General features: G+C 34.5%; 1 protein-coding gene across 3 annotated transcripts in view; it reads left to right on the forward strand.

Annotated features, from left to right (window-relative positions):
• The window catches only part of Gcn5 (Gcn5 acetyltransferase), a 470,342-nt gene that overhangs the window by 392,662 nt on the left and 58,781 nt on the right, over positions 1-18,899 (forward strand). For all 3 annotated transcript variants that reach the window (XM_090394171.1, XM_090394172.1, XM_090394173.1), the window contains exon 17: positions 535-649. In XM_090394171.1, coding sequence (XP_090250297.1) covers positions 535-649 — 115 coding nt within the window. The remainder of the gene's footprint in view (positions 1-534; positions 650-18,899) is intronic.

Below are 18,899 nucleotides of genomic sequence, written 5' to 3' on the forward strand. Positions count from 1 at the left end.
TAATTCTCGGGTTTTAAGTCAGTTAATTTAGAAAAATGAACATATCCCAACCCTGAGTTAATAGTACTAATCATATATATATATATATATATATATATATATAGAAAGATTGTTACCTTGGGTATAATATATGTTAAAGATACCAAGCTTGTGTTGGTAAAATATTTATCAGCTCTGTATTACTTAAAACTTAGTATTTCTTAGCCTGGCCCCTTGCCTTTAATACATAGCATCATACATCTCCTCCAGGAGATGTGCTTTGCATTAAAGGTAAATATTAAGAATAGTGATCAGAGCTTATTCTACCTTTACCATGAGTTGCCTTAGACTTGCACTACGTGCAGGGTCAGCTAGACTTGCAACACTTGCAGGTGCAAACTGACTGACTTGTCTGATGACAATTTTGCTTACTTTGGAAATGGAGTAAAAAAACCAGGTTTATATTTAAAATAGGTATCTTTAACACACACACACACACACACATATATATATATATATATAAATATATATATATAAATGTTGTATATTGTTTAGGTTATCAAAAAATTAATAGAGAGGCAACAAGAGATGATGCAGAAAGTTTATCCAGGATTGACATGCTTCAAAGATGGTGTCAGAGAAATACCAGTAGAAAGCATTCCAGGCATTAGTGAGTTTTCTTTTATAATGCTTTTTAATGTTAGTATCTAATTTTCTATATTTTGCATTCACACATTCTTTACTCTTTACTTTGTATATGATAACTCAAGTGATAACTGACTATTAGCATTTAGTAATAATCTGGTCATCATGGCTGACCTGAACAATTCTGGTTGGTTCATTATAACTCTCACTATTACAGACACTACCATAGCAAACCACTGGAAAGTTCTGACAAATGAGCATTCCTTCCCTCCTGAAAATACAAGGTTTTCCTGAATGTCTCTCATTTGACACATTTTAGACAAGTCCTCCACTTCATTCTGCTAATGATATGAAAGACTCAGACTTGCAGAAGTCTGAGTCTTACGGAGTTTATGGTTCCATTGTGTAAGGCCTTGATTAGGCCACATATGGATTATTATGCACAGATTTGAAAAGGATGAAGAGATATCGGAAAGAGTCCAGATGCAATTGATTAAAGTGGTTTCTGCTCTTTGGAAATTGGTTGTGTTAATTATTGAATGAAGAAAAGTTGGGAGAATGCAATTTGCAGAGATTAATGTTGAAGTGATTTTTCATAGATTGATGGGAGATTGGGGAGTAACAAGAGGTCATCTCCTGGATGCTGTATAAGGAGGATGTAAATGAGGGAGTGAGAAACTTTTGTTTAGAGCAAGGCAATGATTGGAATGCATTGCTTGAGTATATAATGCCTGCAGAGAATGCGAGTGTATTTAAGGCATTCTGTGTTTGACAAATGGAACTCTCATGATGAGTTTTTGACTCTAGGAAAGTCATTGATGATAATATTCCTAAAATCCATATTGGTGGACATTGATTGGGTGACAGTTGACGCACATTGTTAGTTGATAGGTGAAAGATTTCCTGAGAGAAAAAAAATAACTTGATATTGTTAGCCTTCAAAAATCTATGAACAGCTAATCTAAGTTGTATGATTATTATAGGAAAACGATGAGAAGTTTGAAACTGTTGTTGACACTAGAAAATTACCCAGAAGAAGACCAAGATTTTAGCATATTGATATAATTAGTATTACTTTAGAACACCAAAATATAAGTTTGACATTATCACAGAGCTAACAAAGAAGAAATTAATTTGGAAGAAAATTGTTGATAGCAAGCTAGTAATCATGTAAATTTAATTATGTAATACTGTACTATAATAGCATTTTATCCCCCTTCCCTTTAGAATACATATCAGAAATTAATGATGCTGATGAGAAAGAGTGATACTCATAATCTTACCGTGTTATTTGTTGGTCAGGCTTTCTTTGACAGAGTAGTTATATCATTGGTAACTGGAAAAGAGATATAATACAAAGTCGAAATTATCATGAATTAATGTCAACTTGTCAATAATCCAGGAATCATGCTGAAGAGATTAAAAATTATAAATTTTAAGTCATGATACTCCTAATAATTCTGTCGGAGTTTTATTAATTGAAACTCCTAGTATCTTCAAATGGTTTCTAATTATTCATGCAAAATTCTAATTGTAAGTTCTATAATCATCAAATTTTCAAATAATTGCCATTGTTATATCCTGAATGAAGGAATCTTGCAAAGAAATCGTTCATTCAGGGTCTAACATACTAAACTACACAGACAAAGAGAAATACCTGCACATCAGCTGAAATTAAAGTGAAACTTCTTCACATATGTGTAAATTTGCATTAATTTTATGTATCATTTACTTTAATCTATTGTGATCATATCAAAATCGAATTAGAGAATGTCTTAAAAGCGGAATTTGTTAATATTATTTAAACCTCACTTTAACTGTATAGAATGATTGTGAGTCACCAGGTAGATATTAAGTAACGATTCATAAAAGTATACAACTACATGTGTCCAGCATAACGCTGGAGGTAGGAGCTTATGTGGAAGGTATGTCGACGCGAATTCCGTGAATACAAGAGTATAACAGCAAAGGGGAGAGCAAGGGATGAACCCAAGGGGAGAAAAGATATAGGTTGTGTGCAAAGGGGGCGCTTGAATGAAGAATATAAGGGAATGAGTGCCGTATCGGCTCTCTCTTGTCTTATTGTTTTCCTGGTTCGGAAGTTAGCCAGTGGTTCGAGTAGGGGGGGGGGGGGATGAAGCATCAGTGCTGCGATGTCAGACGGCGAGCTTTCCTGAGAATGGGGTAGGATTCCACGCAGAGCTGAAGGTGAAATTTCCAGTCCTAGCAGAATCGAGCCCTCGCTGAAAAGTCCCATCAAGAGGAATAGAGATGTTTCCTGAGACGCAAAGAACCAAGTCTGTGTTCGGCAGTAATTATGAAGATAGTGTAGCCTCACACTGGCGTAAGGATAGACAAGAGGTAACCAGGCATACACGTGGTGTTGAAAGACGTCAGAAAATGTTCGGTCAATTAGAATTACTCTATTTTGTGCTTAGAATTCCTTAGAAGAGAGACAATTATTTGTGAATGTAAATTATGAACATTATTCTAAAGGACTTTGTGGACAGACTCTAATTAGATAGTTAGCCTCCTTTTGAGAATAAGAAGAATTGTTTGGAAGAGATCTTTTCTGTTGTATATGATTGATTTAACATAACGAGACTGGGATTGTAGATTTATAGTAACTGAATAATATTAGAATGTTTATTATATTATCTTATGAATTACTTGCAGAAAGGACTTTTGGTTAAACACCATATCATTTGCTATCTATCCCAATTATCAGTTACTGTTTTTTTACATGCTTTATAATCTTTGATTTAAACTTAAAATGTGTTGATCTTTTAACTTGGGTTTCCTTATTTAATATTGAGATGAATTGAATGCATGAAATTCTTTAATGTAATTTGCTTTGATATTCCAATAAACATGATTTATTTGCCTAAACCTGAGTCATGCCTGACTACGAATCCGAATTACCACTTATAAAAATAAAAATAGAACCTCTTTTGGCGGGAAGGAATTAGAAAGTGTATATAATCATAGATTTAGGTCATGACTGCAGTCTGAATCTATACAGCTGTATTAAAGTAAAACATTGTGTAAGAGTGCCTCAGAATCTAGTATTGTCTTCCTGAGTAAGGATCTTTTCTACTATAGGATACTAGCTGGCGCAGCATAATATAAATTTGTCAGTATCCGAAGAGGAAACAATCCTAGATGTAAATATATGAGGCCGATATCTGAAGAAGTAAAATAGAGATTGAAAGATAGAAAGAAAAGATATAAATAATTTAAAAAAAAAAAAATGACATAACACCATGATAATATGTATTCAAAGTATACACAATTTTTTATCTAATAATAGATTTTCTGACTGGCGACATATAAGTGAAAGATTCAAGTCACACGAACGAAATCCAGTGCACATTAAATGCATGTATTCATGGACACAGATGGAATGTAATTTAAAAATCACAATACAATTGATCAGGCAAATCAAAATGTCATAAAATTTGAAACAGAATGGTAAAGAAATGTTTTAAGACGAATAGTAGCAGCAATTCTTTATTTAACCGAACATAATTTAGCTTTTAGAGGTAATTTTGATACTTTGTACACAGCCCATAATGGTAATTTTTTTTGGAATCATAGAATTAATTGCAGAACTTGATCCACTTTTAAAAGATCATTTAATGTGGTGTTCGGGGAAAAAAATTATAGGTAAGAAACAAAATTCGTATCTATCACCCATTGTGCAAAATGAATTAATTGTTGATATGGGAACCAAAATTCAACAAAATATTGTAAATATGATATGACAGGCAAAGTACTATTCAATAATTCTCGATTGTACTCCTGATGTTAGCCATCAGGATCAATTTTCAGTAATTTTTAGATTTTTACATATATTTGAAGCATATATTGAAATTCGTGAACACTTTTTGACGTTTTTAACAACTAATGACACTACTGGTAAAGGTATATATGAAAATATAAAATCACTTTTGAATAAATTAAATCTTAAATCATCAGATTGTAGAGGGCACAGGTATGATAATGGAGCGAATATGAAAGGAGTATATAAGGGAGTCTGTGCTTATATTTTAAATGAAAATGAAAAGGCATTTTATACTCCTTGCGCCTGTCATAATTTAAATTTGATTTTAGAGGATGTTGCAAAATCATCAATTATAGCAATAAATTTTTTTAATGTTATACTAAAAATATATACATTATTTGCTGTCTCAACTTCACGTTGGGACATATTAAAGAAATTTGTTAAACAATTAACTCCAAAACCGTTATGTGATACAAGATGAGAATGTAGAATAGAATCAGTTAGAGCTGTACGTTTTTAAATGCACTAAAAGAATTATCTAAAACTGCATCAGATAATACTATCAAAGTAGAAGTGGTTTCAATATATGAACAAATAGATTCATTTGAGTTTATACTAAGCCTTGTAATTTGGTATAAGCAATTATGAAACATCTGATGAATCACACACAAGTGATAACAAAGATAATTTTAGGATAAATTTCTTTTTTGTAATTTTAGATACTGCTCTGCAATCTGTCAAAAAATGATTTGAATTGTATGAAATTCATGAAAAATCATTTGGATTTCTTTATGATATGAAATTAATAAGAAAAATGACAGAAAATGAATGAAATTTTTGCTGCAAACAGCTGTATCAAAAATTAAATACAGATATTGATGAATCTGAATTTTACAATGAATTAATTATTTTTAGAAATATTGTTCCAGAAGATGCACCCATTAATATGTTAAAATTCATAATTGCAAATAATTTGTTGGATATTTATCCAAATATATTGACCAGTCCAGTTATGGTCGCATCAGCAGAAAGGTCATTTTCCAAATTAAAATTAATAAAAACCTATTTGCGATCTTCTATGTCTCAAGAACATTTGTCGTCCCTGGCAATAATATCTATAGAGCATGAAATTGCAAAAAAATTGAATTTTGATAGCGTTATAAATGATTTTATTGATAAGTGCATTAGGCTAAATAAAATTTAATATATTAAGATTTCTTTTAAATCTTATAAGTTGTTATACATATATTTCATTCTTTATAGTAAAAATGGATTTTTTTTTCATATTTTTATATTATTATTTATATTATTAAATAAATCATTGTTCTGGCATATTTATATGATAATGTGTATTTATATAATAAAATAATATATCATGTACATACAAACATGATATATTATTTTATATCATGTTTGTATGTACATGATATATACATACCTTCCATGATATATAATAAAATAATATATCATGTACATACAAACACATTTATTTTTTAACTAATTTTTTCCCTTTACTTAAATTGATGCTAAAGAGCATACTTATTTATTTATGTGCATAAATATTTTTCATATTTGGTTTAATTAACAAGATATTCTTCCATTTAAAATTTCCATAAACGTTACTAACTTTCAGGGGCCCCACAAAATGTAGACCACAAAATGCTTGACAGCACTACGTGATTAAGTTTACATTATTATTATTATTCTCCTATCAACTTTCTCCAAATCAATCTATTACTTGTGAGCACTTCAATATTGTCATATAATGAATGTCATATGATTCTAATGATGTAGTCAGTGAGGTTTTTCTTATTTCTTGTGTCTTCTCTCCATGTGAACTTGTGCACATCTTTATGTTGAAACAGGGTGTTAGTAATGACTAGTCTGTGTCCTGAGCAGAAGTCCAGTAAATACTATTATTATTAGATTTGCCCTTTTCTCCAAATTTTTCCAAAATGTTCCTATATGCCTGGTGGGTTTCCTACTCTGCTGTTCAGATCTCTAACAAGGATCACTTTTTTGATTTTCTTTATGCCAACTGCCTGTTCTAATAACTCAAAAAATTCCTCCACTTCTTTTTTGAAAAAACCTTCCATGGACAATGAAACAAATAAGTTTCATTGTCCATGTCCCCATTTTGAAGTTTGCCCACATAACTCTACTTGAAACTGCCTTCCAATCAAGAAGTTTATCTTCATGTTTGGTGTTGAATGCTATCACTACCCCTTCCTTTCCTTGATCATTATTGTCGAAAATAACATCCTCTACTTATTATTTAATAAGATCTAACCTGTTATTTTCTTCTTCTAGATGTTAAGCTGGAGCTTGTTCCAGTAGCTGACTTCACTGTTCACCCTGGTTCCCTGATGAAAACAGCCGGGGCCTTGTTTAACTGGGTGACGCCCCAGCCGGCATGAAATCTCATCATGTTGTACCATCATATGCATTTGTGATTTAAGCCAAAGATTATAATTTGTTTGGCTAAGTTCCAAATTGACAGCCCATCCTCGTTCATTCAGTACCCAGAAGATGCCTAACAGGGCACACCATGTGAAGGTGAGGATTGAACATTAGGTCAGAAGCCCCAGTCAGTTCTCCACATTCCTGAAAGGCAATGTGGAGGTCTTCTCCCAGTTATTTGGTTTTGACCCTTAAGCAAGCCTTTTGATGTTCTTGTTCTGCAAAATACGACTTCACAATGGAGGAGGAATTTGATTCAGACAAATGCTGTGCATTTTGCATGATAATGCAAGACCATGTTTCATGTGAAGTATCTCAACTTTGGAAAAGCATAGATGCAAAGTCTTTTCTTATTCCCATCATCATCATCATCAGTTTATTCATATATGAATAGGGAAAGATTTACAGAAATATACATACAATAACAACTCATGAAGATAAAGTCTACTAAATGAAGATGGGCCAAGTTGCTTTGTTATGTGCCAACTGGCTGTTTTTGAAGATGAGAACTCATATGTCCAATGTTTCATATGAGTCTCATCTTCAAAAACAGTTTTACTTATGTATTGCCAGAACTGTTTTCTTAGCTTTCTTCTTCCTCTATGTGCATTAAGTTGATCTGTAGAGAACATGAGCACTGAACATAGGGGGATGGATGTCTAAGTTGGTGTCCCAACTGCCTTAGCTGACTTTTCTGAATTATCCTATTAGGAGACTTTGCTAGTTCTTTCAAAAATGACAGTATTAGGCATATAATCTTGCCACACATATGCTAATATTGATTGAAGGCTATTGATGATATTAAGTGCTCACTGAATAGCATTGTTCCATGTCTTGAAATATATGTAAATATTGCTTGACTGGTAGTTTTGTACAGAATTTTCATGTTTGTGGCGATGAGTTTGGATTTCCAGATATTAGTTAAGCTTTCATGGAACTGAAGAGCATTTTGCTTTCTTTCCACTCTGTCAGTTAGAGTACTGATGTAAGAGCCAAGGTACTAAAAATAAACATTTTCAGTATCTTGGTTCTTACTTCATTTAAAAGTATTGTCATTTAGCTCAATGTTTCTTTGTATATTTTCACTGCTGTTGACTGCCAACCCAATCAATGCTGCATTTTTACATGAAAGTTAGGGCAGCCTGAATGTTAGACACCACAATTATACCATATCATCTGCAAAACAGAGAATGCAAATCTTAAATAGTTATTTCTCTGTGGTATGGTACCAAAGCGTCTCCCTGAAGTTCTACTGAAGTTGAAATAAGAAAGCTCTCAGTTATCGCTCCATTAATCATTACTCTTGCATGGGAATTCTGATATGGCTCTACTATTGCTTTATTTTCATAAAGCAATAACTGAGAATTTTGAGCATTCTTTGTATATTGATTGAGTTGAAGACTTTTGAGAAATCTATGAAGTTTAAAATTAAAGGAAGGTTTTTGTCTGTTGGTCCTTCTAGTGGCCCTCCAAGGCAGTGAATGTGTTTGACAGTGCTTCTGTTTTTTAAGAAACTTGCTTGATTATTTGAGCAGAAGAGGTGTTACATATGGTTCGGTTCAGTTTAGAAGTTCTATTATAGATTTCTAGTATAGCAGAAGTAGTGTGATTTTTCTGCAATTTTTGGATTTTTAAGATTGCTGTTTCTGGATATTGGTATTATAAGGCTGTAGCTAGAGCTGCAGTGCAGATATTTAGTAGTTGATTTCAAACCTCCTTTCCTCCATATTTAATAGTCTCTGCCATTATACCATCAGTTCAGCACTAAAGGAAATACTCACTTTATTATCCAAGTGGAGTAATATATCCGTACCTTTCCATTTCATGATGCTAATAACATTAGACTAGATATAGACCACATTTTAAACCAGCCCAAACTTCCTGAATGAAATGTCTATAATCATGACAAAAGCAGGTATAATGTTTTTGTCATAAAGCTTATCTCCACTAAGAGACCTTACCATCTTTTGCTTGTTGAACTGTGTACCATCACAACACAGATTAAAAATATCCACAACTTCTGAAAAACATGATTCCTAGCTTGTAGCTGTAAAGTTGTTTATTATGTGCAGATTAGTAGGACAGTCAACATAAGATCTCAAAAACAAAGATTACAACTGGTTTGATCACTCTGGCACCCCAAATCTTGCTGACCGTGTTATTAAATACACCTTAAAAAACATGCCTGTATTTAATAGAAACCAGTATAAATGACAGACTTTTCATGAATCCCCTGTGCTCTGACTTAATTTAGGAGACACCCATCCTTAGAACTTTAAAAGTACCCAGCCATGTCCATTGTGTGGCTTTGTTTAGATAGTAAAAAGACTTTAATCCTGCTGATGCATCTGATATATTATTTTTGTCTCTCCATCTTTATGTATGCAAGTTATTCTGGGAACTCTGGCTGAATGAATTTTATTAAAATTGGGGATTTGAAATCCTTACACCAACTTCCATGTAGTAAAAAGATCATCATGGTGGTACCACTGTCTCACATACACATAGCTCATCATGCATATTTTAAATGCAGTCACCATCTCTGCACTCACCACACTCTCAGCCAGTGCATTCCAGTCACACTCTCCATGCAGAAAACCTACACCCCCCCCCCTATCATGCCCTCCTTATACAGCTTCCAGGGATGGCTTCTTGTTTTTTCCCATTCTGTGAAAAACTTCACTCGCATTACTTTAGTGATAACTGCTTACCAACTAAAATGCCTCATATCTCCCTCTGCCAATTGCATTCTCTCAATCTGTGTTCATACTCATCATTCCAGAGAGTTGACCCTTTCCAGTATTTCTTCATCCTTTTGGAAACCTGCTGACAATAATCCATGTTGCTTGATCTAAAGCTTATACAATGGATCCATAACATTTTTACTTCTACATGTCAGTGTCCTCTGCATCATTGCCATAGCCTGACATGCTCATAATTTTTGCAGTGTGTCCCGAAAATTTTAGGTCCTTGTTCACCATCCTGCATCTTCTTTAAGATATCTCCACCAATTGCATAGTATGTATCCCATTTTAGCTTCCAATTTTAAAACTTTACATTTTGCAACACCTTCCTTGCCTGCTCTTTGTACTCCATGCAAACTAATTATTGCCATTGAACTTCTCCTGCCTCCAAAATGCCTTTTCCTTTCATATTGCATGACTGACCTTCTCTTTCATCCATTACATACTTTATTTAACCTCTTGATCATTAAAATGAATTCAGATAATGCCCTTGCCAGATAGTTCTTGCATACAGACCAACCACCATTGATCTCCTGCAAACTTTGTTTGCTTATGCTTGGATAAAGGAGTGAACAAGAATATAAGAATATAATTTCTTGGTAAGTTTAACTTAATTTTTAATCAAGTGAAAAACTTTCTACAATATTAATTTCATTTCCAATATTATTCACTTCTGCAACTACTTATTTGGTTGAACCAATCACAGTGTATTTGGTTAACTATTAAACATCCTTATTTCACACCTGATTTAACAACTGACCATCTTCCTGTAACTTCTTCAATTCTAACTGCTGGTTTACAACTCAAATATAGACCAAGTATTGCTTGATATAATGTTCCATTTACACCATATAGCTCCTGCATTTGAATAGCTGCCCACTTAGCATTTTGTCATATGCTTTTTCCAAATCTACAAAACAAATACAGAATCATTGTTATATTTACATAATTTCTCAATTATTGGTCTTAAAGTAAAAATATGATCCTGACAACCCTCTGTCTGCATGAACCCAGCTTGTTCTTCTCAAAGCTTCTCCTGCACAATTTTTCTTAGCCAGTTCTCAAGTATACTTGCATAAATCTTACCAGGAACACTCAGTAAGAAAATTTCTCTATAATTCCATTTAGTCTCATTCTCACATTAAGTCTAAATAGTCAATTCCCCCATTCAATTTTATTTCCTTTTTCATAGAAGAGTACAAGAGCTCTACTCAAATCATCTGGAAGTCGACCCTCTGACCAGGCCTTCTGAATTACACAGTGTAGCACTATAATACTTTTTTGGTTGAAATGCCTCCATATTTGGGCATTTCTGTTGAATGTCATCTACTCCAGCTGCCATTCTGCATTTCAGGTTTTTGATGGCTTTTTCTACTTCAAGTACTGATATATATATATATATTATATATATATATATATTCCTGATTGTATTCCTGTTGAGTATTTTCTAGCACCACTGTCACTGTTTGTTTCATTTAGCAATCCTCCAGACTTTGATCTGGGAGAATCTTTATGTTCAGTTTTTATGTCACCTTTATCATCTGTGATTCCTTTTACAGTACTCTTTAATCCATTTCAGACCCTTTTCAATAGCCTATAGAATATTTTATCACCTTCCTGATATTTATTTTCTATGTTCTTATCAAAATCTTACCATGAACTTAGTTTATCTAGTTTTACAGTGCTTTGCTTTCTTACATTTTTCTCTGTGTTCTATAAGAGCACAAGCTAATTTACTTGGTACTTGACAGTGTGCTTTCTTCTTTTACTTACTGCTTCTCTAACTTCCTGAGTTCATTAAGCAGTTCTGATTTTTCTATCCTTCCAGATTACCTCACAACATGCCTCTCTCCTGAATCAATCAATATTTTCCACAGGGTTTGCTACTTAATCTCCAATGTTTGGTTCTTGTTTTCAAATTCTTTCATTTTTTCTTGAATAACCTTTGCTTATTTGAGTCTACAATTCACTTCTGATATTTGTTCTTCGAATCATTTCAGAACTTTCTTGCATGCACTTCTTTTCAATATGAAATTCAGCTTTATCCTACTCAACACTAAATGGTGATATACTTCCAATTTTAAATTCTCTGTATACTCTTCTCTCCTGAACCAATAGGAAAATATCACTGTCAACAATAACTTAGTCAATGAGACTTTTCTGATTCCTTACATCTTTTCTCCATGTGAATTTTTACACATTTTTGTGTTGGAACATGGTATTAGTAATATCTAGTCCATGTCCTCAGCAGAAATCTTGCAGGTACTACCATTATTATTAGCTTTGCTCTTTTTTCCAAATTTTCCCAAAACATTTCTGTATATCTTATAATGATTTTCTACTCTACTGTTTAGATCAATTTTTCCTTTTTCATTGTGTCAGCTGCCTTCTCTAATGCCTCAAAATTCCTCTACTTCTTCCTTAGTAGAACCTTCTGTGGGAACATAGGCACAAATAAGACTCATTTTCCAGATCCCTATTTTGATATTAGCCCACATCACTCTACTTGATATTGATTGCATTCAAGAAGAACGGCATCCTCGTATTTAGTGTTGAATACTATAGCTATTCCATCTTTTCCCAGAGTGCCATTGCAGCACCTATCTGTCACCTTCGGCTTCATTGGTAAAGGAAAATTTAGACCAAGTACAAACAAAATTGTCCAAGATTATCATTGGTTCAGTCTCATCCACTAACAGCATCAGAGCCCAAGACACTATCAAGAAGGAAATAGGTCTTGATCTTCTAAAATGCCCACATAAGCAAAGAAAACCTCTATTTTCCAACTGTTTACTTTCAGATACCTCCATATCTAAACCTTACCAAACTCTGTACAAAAAAAAGAATCAAAAGAAATGCTCAAAGAAAAAGGCCTAAATACTATCAACCTTATTTCATCCTTCAAACAGGTTATTTGTTATACCGAAGGATCGTCAGACATCAATATGATTAATGGAGGCACTGGTGCTCTCGGGAGTAGAAGGACCAGTGCTAGCTGGTCCTACTCCCGAAAGGTGAAAAACTTTCAATAAAAGTTGGATCTGGGAGAATTGCTTCCAATTTTACCAGCAAACTTTATGCAATAAATAAAGCACTCAAAGCCTACGTAAAATTATCATCATCTCAACAATCATAGGGAATTATAATTTACAGTGATTCAAGATCAGCTATGGAGGCAATCAAAAATACCAAACTCACACAGGATGTACATAAACTCTTAAATCAACTAAAGTGTTTGAGAAAAAGTTGCATTTTACAATGGATTCCTGCTCATGTAGATATTGATTACAATGAAGCAGTTGAATCTAACAGATAAGCTTAGGTGTTGATGGTTATTCATGACTTATTTTTCATGGTAGTAACAACACCACAAACACTTTTAACGACAAAGATGTTTTATTAACGCTTATATTTCGCTGATTTTCAACTCAGCATCATCAGAGCACAACACACATGTAAACGCGACAGTGAGTGAGTGAAACAATATAATTGCAAAAGACAAAAGATCTAAAGTCCTATTTTTGGCGCCCTCTAACGAGAAAAAAAAAAAAAAAAAAAACAGCAGTTATCCAGGAGTTTTTCTTAGGATAACCGTCTCCCAAATTTTTGACAAATTAATGCAACCATATTTGTTAAGGTTGGGAGAATTCTTCAAAGCCATTGCTGACTCAAAAAATAATCTTTCAGATCTATAACGACTCCTAAATAGCACATTTGTTTTCCTCCATCTAATCCTGTGTGAAGGAGTGTCCAAAGCGTGATCTGCCAGTCCCGACTTGCCATAGTAATAGTAGCGAATGTATCTTTCATGTTCAGCCTATTATGGGCAAACAGGAAGATCAGTGAACATCCACCTGGAAGAACATGAAAGATACATTCGCTACTATTACTATGGCAAGTCGGGACTGGCAGACCACTCTTTGGACACTCCTTCACACAAGATTAGATGGAGGAAAACGAATGTGCTATTTAGGAGTCGTTATAGATCTGAAAGATTATTTTTTGAGTAAGCAATGGCTTCTAAGAATTCTCCCAACCCCTTAACAAATATGGTTGCATTAATTTGCCAAAAATTTGGGAGATGGTTATCCTAAGAAAAACTCCTGGATAACTGCTGTTTTTTTTTTTTTTTTTTTTTTTTTTTTTTTTTTTTTTTTAGAGGGTGCCAAAAATGGGACTTTAGATCTTTTGTCTTTTGCAATTATATTGTTTCACTCACTCACTGTCACGTTCTAACGAGCATCATCAGAGCACATGTGTGTTGTGCTCTGATGATGCTGAGTTGAAAATCAGCGAAATATAAGCATTAATAAAACATCTTTGTTGTTAAAAGTGTTTGTGGTGTTGTTAATACCATGAAAAATAAGTCATGAATGAAGCATTTGATAAATTAGCAAAAGAGGCTGGAGAACTCATCCAAGAAACTGACATGATAACTCTTGCTAATGCTAGCTCACTAGCAAAATCTAAACTAATTCCACTAAAATCAGGGAATTCCCGAAATCAATGCTGACAGAAAGACCACCACCACAATAGCAAGACTGAACAGGACATTTCAGAAGAATGAAGATCAATACAGATAATACGAGAACATATAGAAACTGCAATAACTGCCCTAATACTGAACTGACACCCACTCACATTTTTACCTGTACAGCAATTACAGCAGCCTTGGAAGCAATAGACCCTAATCCTGAACAACAGCTCTATACGAGCAAAATCATCAACATAGCCAAAGCAGTTCAAGGAGCACATGGAGATATCTAAGACTCTTCAAAGGACAAGACGACAACAGCTTATTCAATTCTTTTGCTAGTTCCATTTCTTTTCCATTGATACTGTGTATGCTGATGCTGCCAATCTGTTGATGTCAAGTTGGGATTTGTTTCAGTAGCTTGCTTTCACTTTTCCTCCTTGTTCCCTGACAAAATCAAATGCAGCATTGTTTAATCAGGCAACTCCGCAGCCAGTATAATATTCTGTCATGTTGTGCCATCATTTTGCATTGTGGGTTAAGCCAAAATAAGAATACAATTTAGTTGGCTAATTGTATACTGGCTAAATCCCAAATTGTCAGCTTATCCTTGTTCGTTCAGTATCTGGGTAGATATCTAACAGTGTACACCATGAAAAAGCGGGGGGTTGGACATTGGGTCAGAAGTCCTGGTCAGTTCTCTGCATTCCTTAAAAGGCTATGTGGAGGTCTCCTCTCAGTTACCCAGCTTTGAACCTTATGCACTCTGTGGTATTTAAGGGTCAAAGTAAATATATTTTCTGATTGAAGCTTTGTGCGTACAGGTTTTGAACAGTTACAACTTAATACTGTCTTTCATACTCTTGAAATCAGTTAGAATTAGTGACCAGGATTGTTGTAGTTACAGCATTCAACCTGTCTACAACAATGAATTTTCTATAATTGATTATTTTATATATATACATACATACATACATCTTCAAGGCCCACCTTTCCTAATTGGGTTGTGGGGGCAACAGCTGCAAGAGGAACTTCCAATGGTCACGATCCTCTGCCACCAAGCTCAGGTGTTCTGGTGGTATTCCCAAACGTGTCCACCCAAGGTTTTGGATATAATCTATCCAGCGAGTCCTTGGCCTTCCACGTACCTCCCACCCTCTGGCTTGGCAAAGAGGGCCTGCTGAGGGAGCCTCTCTTGTGGCATTCTGACCAGGTGCCCGTACCAACATAACTGTGATCTCTCAACTCGGAGAAGCAGTGGTTGAGTATTGAGGGTTTCCCGAATTGCAGAGCTTCTGACTCTGTCGAGTCTTGTCAGCCCCATAACCTCCTCGAAGGAACCTCATTTCAACCGCTTGGATTTGTGTCTGCATTCTTTCGGTCATTACCCAACTCTCATAACCATAGGTGAGGATGGGGACATAGACTGTATTGAAGACAGCCGCTTTGTCTTCTGGCTTAACTCCAGCTTCAATACTACCGAACGGCCAAGCTTCCGCAATATTGAGCTTGGACGAAAGCCACATTGTTCTTCCTGGAACTTTGACTCAACTATGCTCCTGCATTGTCTTTCCAAGCACTTAGCATACACTTTCCCAGGCAGGCTGAGGAGATCGATGCCACGATAGTTACTGCAATCCTTCTGGTCTCCCTTCTTAAAGACTGGTATTATTATGCCTGTCTGCTATTGCTTTGGTGCTCGCCCAGATATCCATGCAGCCTGACACACTGGAGTCAGCCAGAGAACACCGTCTCGATTTAAGGCTTTTAGCATTTCGGGCCGAATTTCATCATCGCCAGCATGATGGGACAAGTTTAATAACATTTTCCGTTGCTATGATGAATTAGAAAGGAAGATAATAGAATCTAAAGAAACCATTCTCAACCCCTTACATCTCAACAGCAACCTGAGTTACAATCTTTCAGCCTGTCATTGTGCTACGATCCAATACTGGAGTTCTCAAGATGCTATATGCATGCATACGCCCAACAATGAAGCCAACGAGAGAACAGTTTTGAATGCGTAGACTTCAACGTTGAAATATATACACTAACTTTTCGTGGTGTTTATAGCTATTTCCTCTATGTTTTACTGGTTATTTCTTTTTTAATGTGCACCTGAAAAAGGCTGAAACTAGTTGTGCTATTAAACTTTATTTTCACTTTTCTTGGTTTCTAGTCATTCAATATTTTAAAAAACGTATATCAACCAACTAAATCAATCTTCCTAAATACACACACACACACACACAGACACACATATATATATATTATATATATATATATATATATAATGTATGCTTTTGTATATAGTTATTATTATAATTTAGTTAAGGGGATAATAAATCCCTCGTTATTGTACAGTCGGATAAGAAACATGGAGATCGAAATCTAAGAATTTCATGCCGAAGAACTATTGGTGAGTAAGTCCAAGCATAAGCCATCACCTGGGTAGTAAATCATAGCGTAAGTCATCACCTGGGTAGTGTTACACCCTGATACCTTCACTATGTGGAATTTCCAGTTATCATGGTGTAACATGAAAAGAAAAGAAAATAAAACCCCTGTATAAAAGCTAATAGATAAATTATTTAAAGAAAGAAAAATATTCCTGCATCCAAGTAAAATATATAACAAAAAGTGTTTGTTGAACTAAATAATAAAAGAAGGAATGTATTACAGTTGTGATATGAAAAAATTAGCCTAAGTAAGACAGAAAGGATTAGTCATAAGAAATTGTATGTGAGAGGCTAGAGATTAAAATATTAAGTAAATTCATAGAAAAATTTTGGAGGGGGGGGGGATTAATTTAGAGGCTAGCAAAAGAAAACAATAGACTATCGCTCAGGGTTAATTCCCAGATTGAGATATCGTCACGTGTCAGTCACGTGCTCGCCAGCTGCAGGATGTTTGGCAGAAAATGCCACCCTAATTGGTCGGTGAAGTTGAATCCAGTAAGGGGTGGAGAAAAGAAATTAAAGAAGGTGCCGGTAGGGATCAAGGTATAAAAGGGTTAGAACCCCTCCCCCCCACTAGGCTTTTTCTGAGATAGTTTCTTCACGAGCTCCTTCGTATAGGTTTCACAGGGTTTTCCTGAGTGGCAGGATTGGAGTTATCTCCGTCGTCACAACAAGGAAACAAAAGTGAGCGGGATTTCGATTCCGTATTTCCTATGGTAAGAAACAAGGAATGCCATTTGGTCAAAGGAAAGAAGGTATTGTCTAACTGTTTCATCATCCAGTGACAACTACGAAAAGAAGGAAATCTGTAAAGAAATCGGTGTCCACGTGGTGAGTTTCACAGCCATGGTATAAATGATTCTAAAGTGTGTTCTTAATTCAAGTACGAAAAGTAAAGATCGCATAAGCACAGTTTAATGCCAAAAGAACTTAGGAGTGACCAATTATAGGAGAGATCATACCAGCATAAAATCAATCGGAAAAAGGTAGAGGCCAATATAGAAAACTCAAGAGAAAAAGGTACTGTAAAAGTCTCATGTTAAATAAAAATCGTCAGTAATTGTAATCATTATTCCATTACTGAACTGTTGAAGAGACTAAGGAAATTTATACTAGGACTTTAGTACATGACTGATTATAATGAAAGTATGCTTGTTGATATTAATATTATATAAGTAATTATGTGTCCTGAGATTTATGCATGTGTATTGTAACTTATAGGAAAGTTTTAAATGTCAAAGTTATGTGTTAACACAGTGAAAGGATAATTTAATCTGCATAGTTTTAGATAGTTAAATAGAGTGAGTTGATCACATATGTCCATGTGCTACAGCATATAGCGTATATTCAGACTAATATAGGGTTAACTAAGGTGTTAATTAGATCTGGGATAATACATATGATTGTATGTGTTGAATTTGTTATGGCGGCATGATCGCAATACCCATATAGGATCATAGCCAAATTACTTGTGATAAGCTAATGTTATTTTAAATGTTTTCTTGATATTGAATTGAATTGTACCATACTAATGAGTTTAATAAACCTTTGTTCATTGATAAAACAGTTATCTGAATTGCTGCCCAATGCACCACTTGAAAACGTACAAACCTAATCACGCGGGAGGGGAGAATATTTAAATGAGTAATGAGATAAAGTGTCACGACTGCAATATTGTTTCACATTCTGACATATTTTAGTAATTGCTCCCTGTTTTTGTATTTAATATCGCAAACTAAATGTTCCAAAAGGCGCAGTATAATATAAATATTAAGGACACTAAGGGGAGAAATAGCTTAAATATTTGTATTTTGGGGTGATATCTCATACATAGATAAAAGTTGAATATAGATAAGCAGAATTTCACTAAATGGAATAATAATCATAAATTGGGACACAACAGTAGTACAACACTAGGGCAACTTGTGTCAAAGGTGGAGCAAGCTCCATCACTATCCTTAATATTTTCTCATAATGTAAAATGCAGCTCCTAGGAGATGTATTATTGTTTTACATTATGAGGAGAGGTCACTACCCAGACCGGTTTCGACCTTTATTGAGGTCTCATCAGTGAGTAGGTAGACTTGGAATACCAAGGTTTAAGTGAACCGAACTTAAATATACCCTTACTAACGAATTGCCAGACTGGTGTACCCATATATTATTATTACTACGATAAAGAGCCAAGAGGCTGTTTTTTTCCGGCGGCATATAAATTAAGTTAAGGGGATAATAAATCCCTCATTATTGTACAGCCGGATATGAAACTCGGATATCAAAATCTAAGAATTTCATGCTGAAGAACTATTGGCATGAAATTAGTTCTTGATCGGCATGAAATTCTTAGATTTCGA

This window comes from Typopeltis vanoorti, chromosome 6, assembly GCF_054136105.1.
Source record: "Typopeltis vanoorti isolate ZY-2024b chromosome 6, IOZ_Tvanoo_1.0, whole genome shotgun sequence".
Taxonomy (NCBI): Eukaryota; Metazoa; Arthropoda; class Arachnida; order Uropygi; family Thelyphonidae; genus Typopeltis; species Typopeltis vanoorti.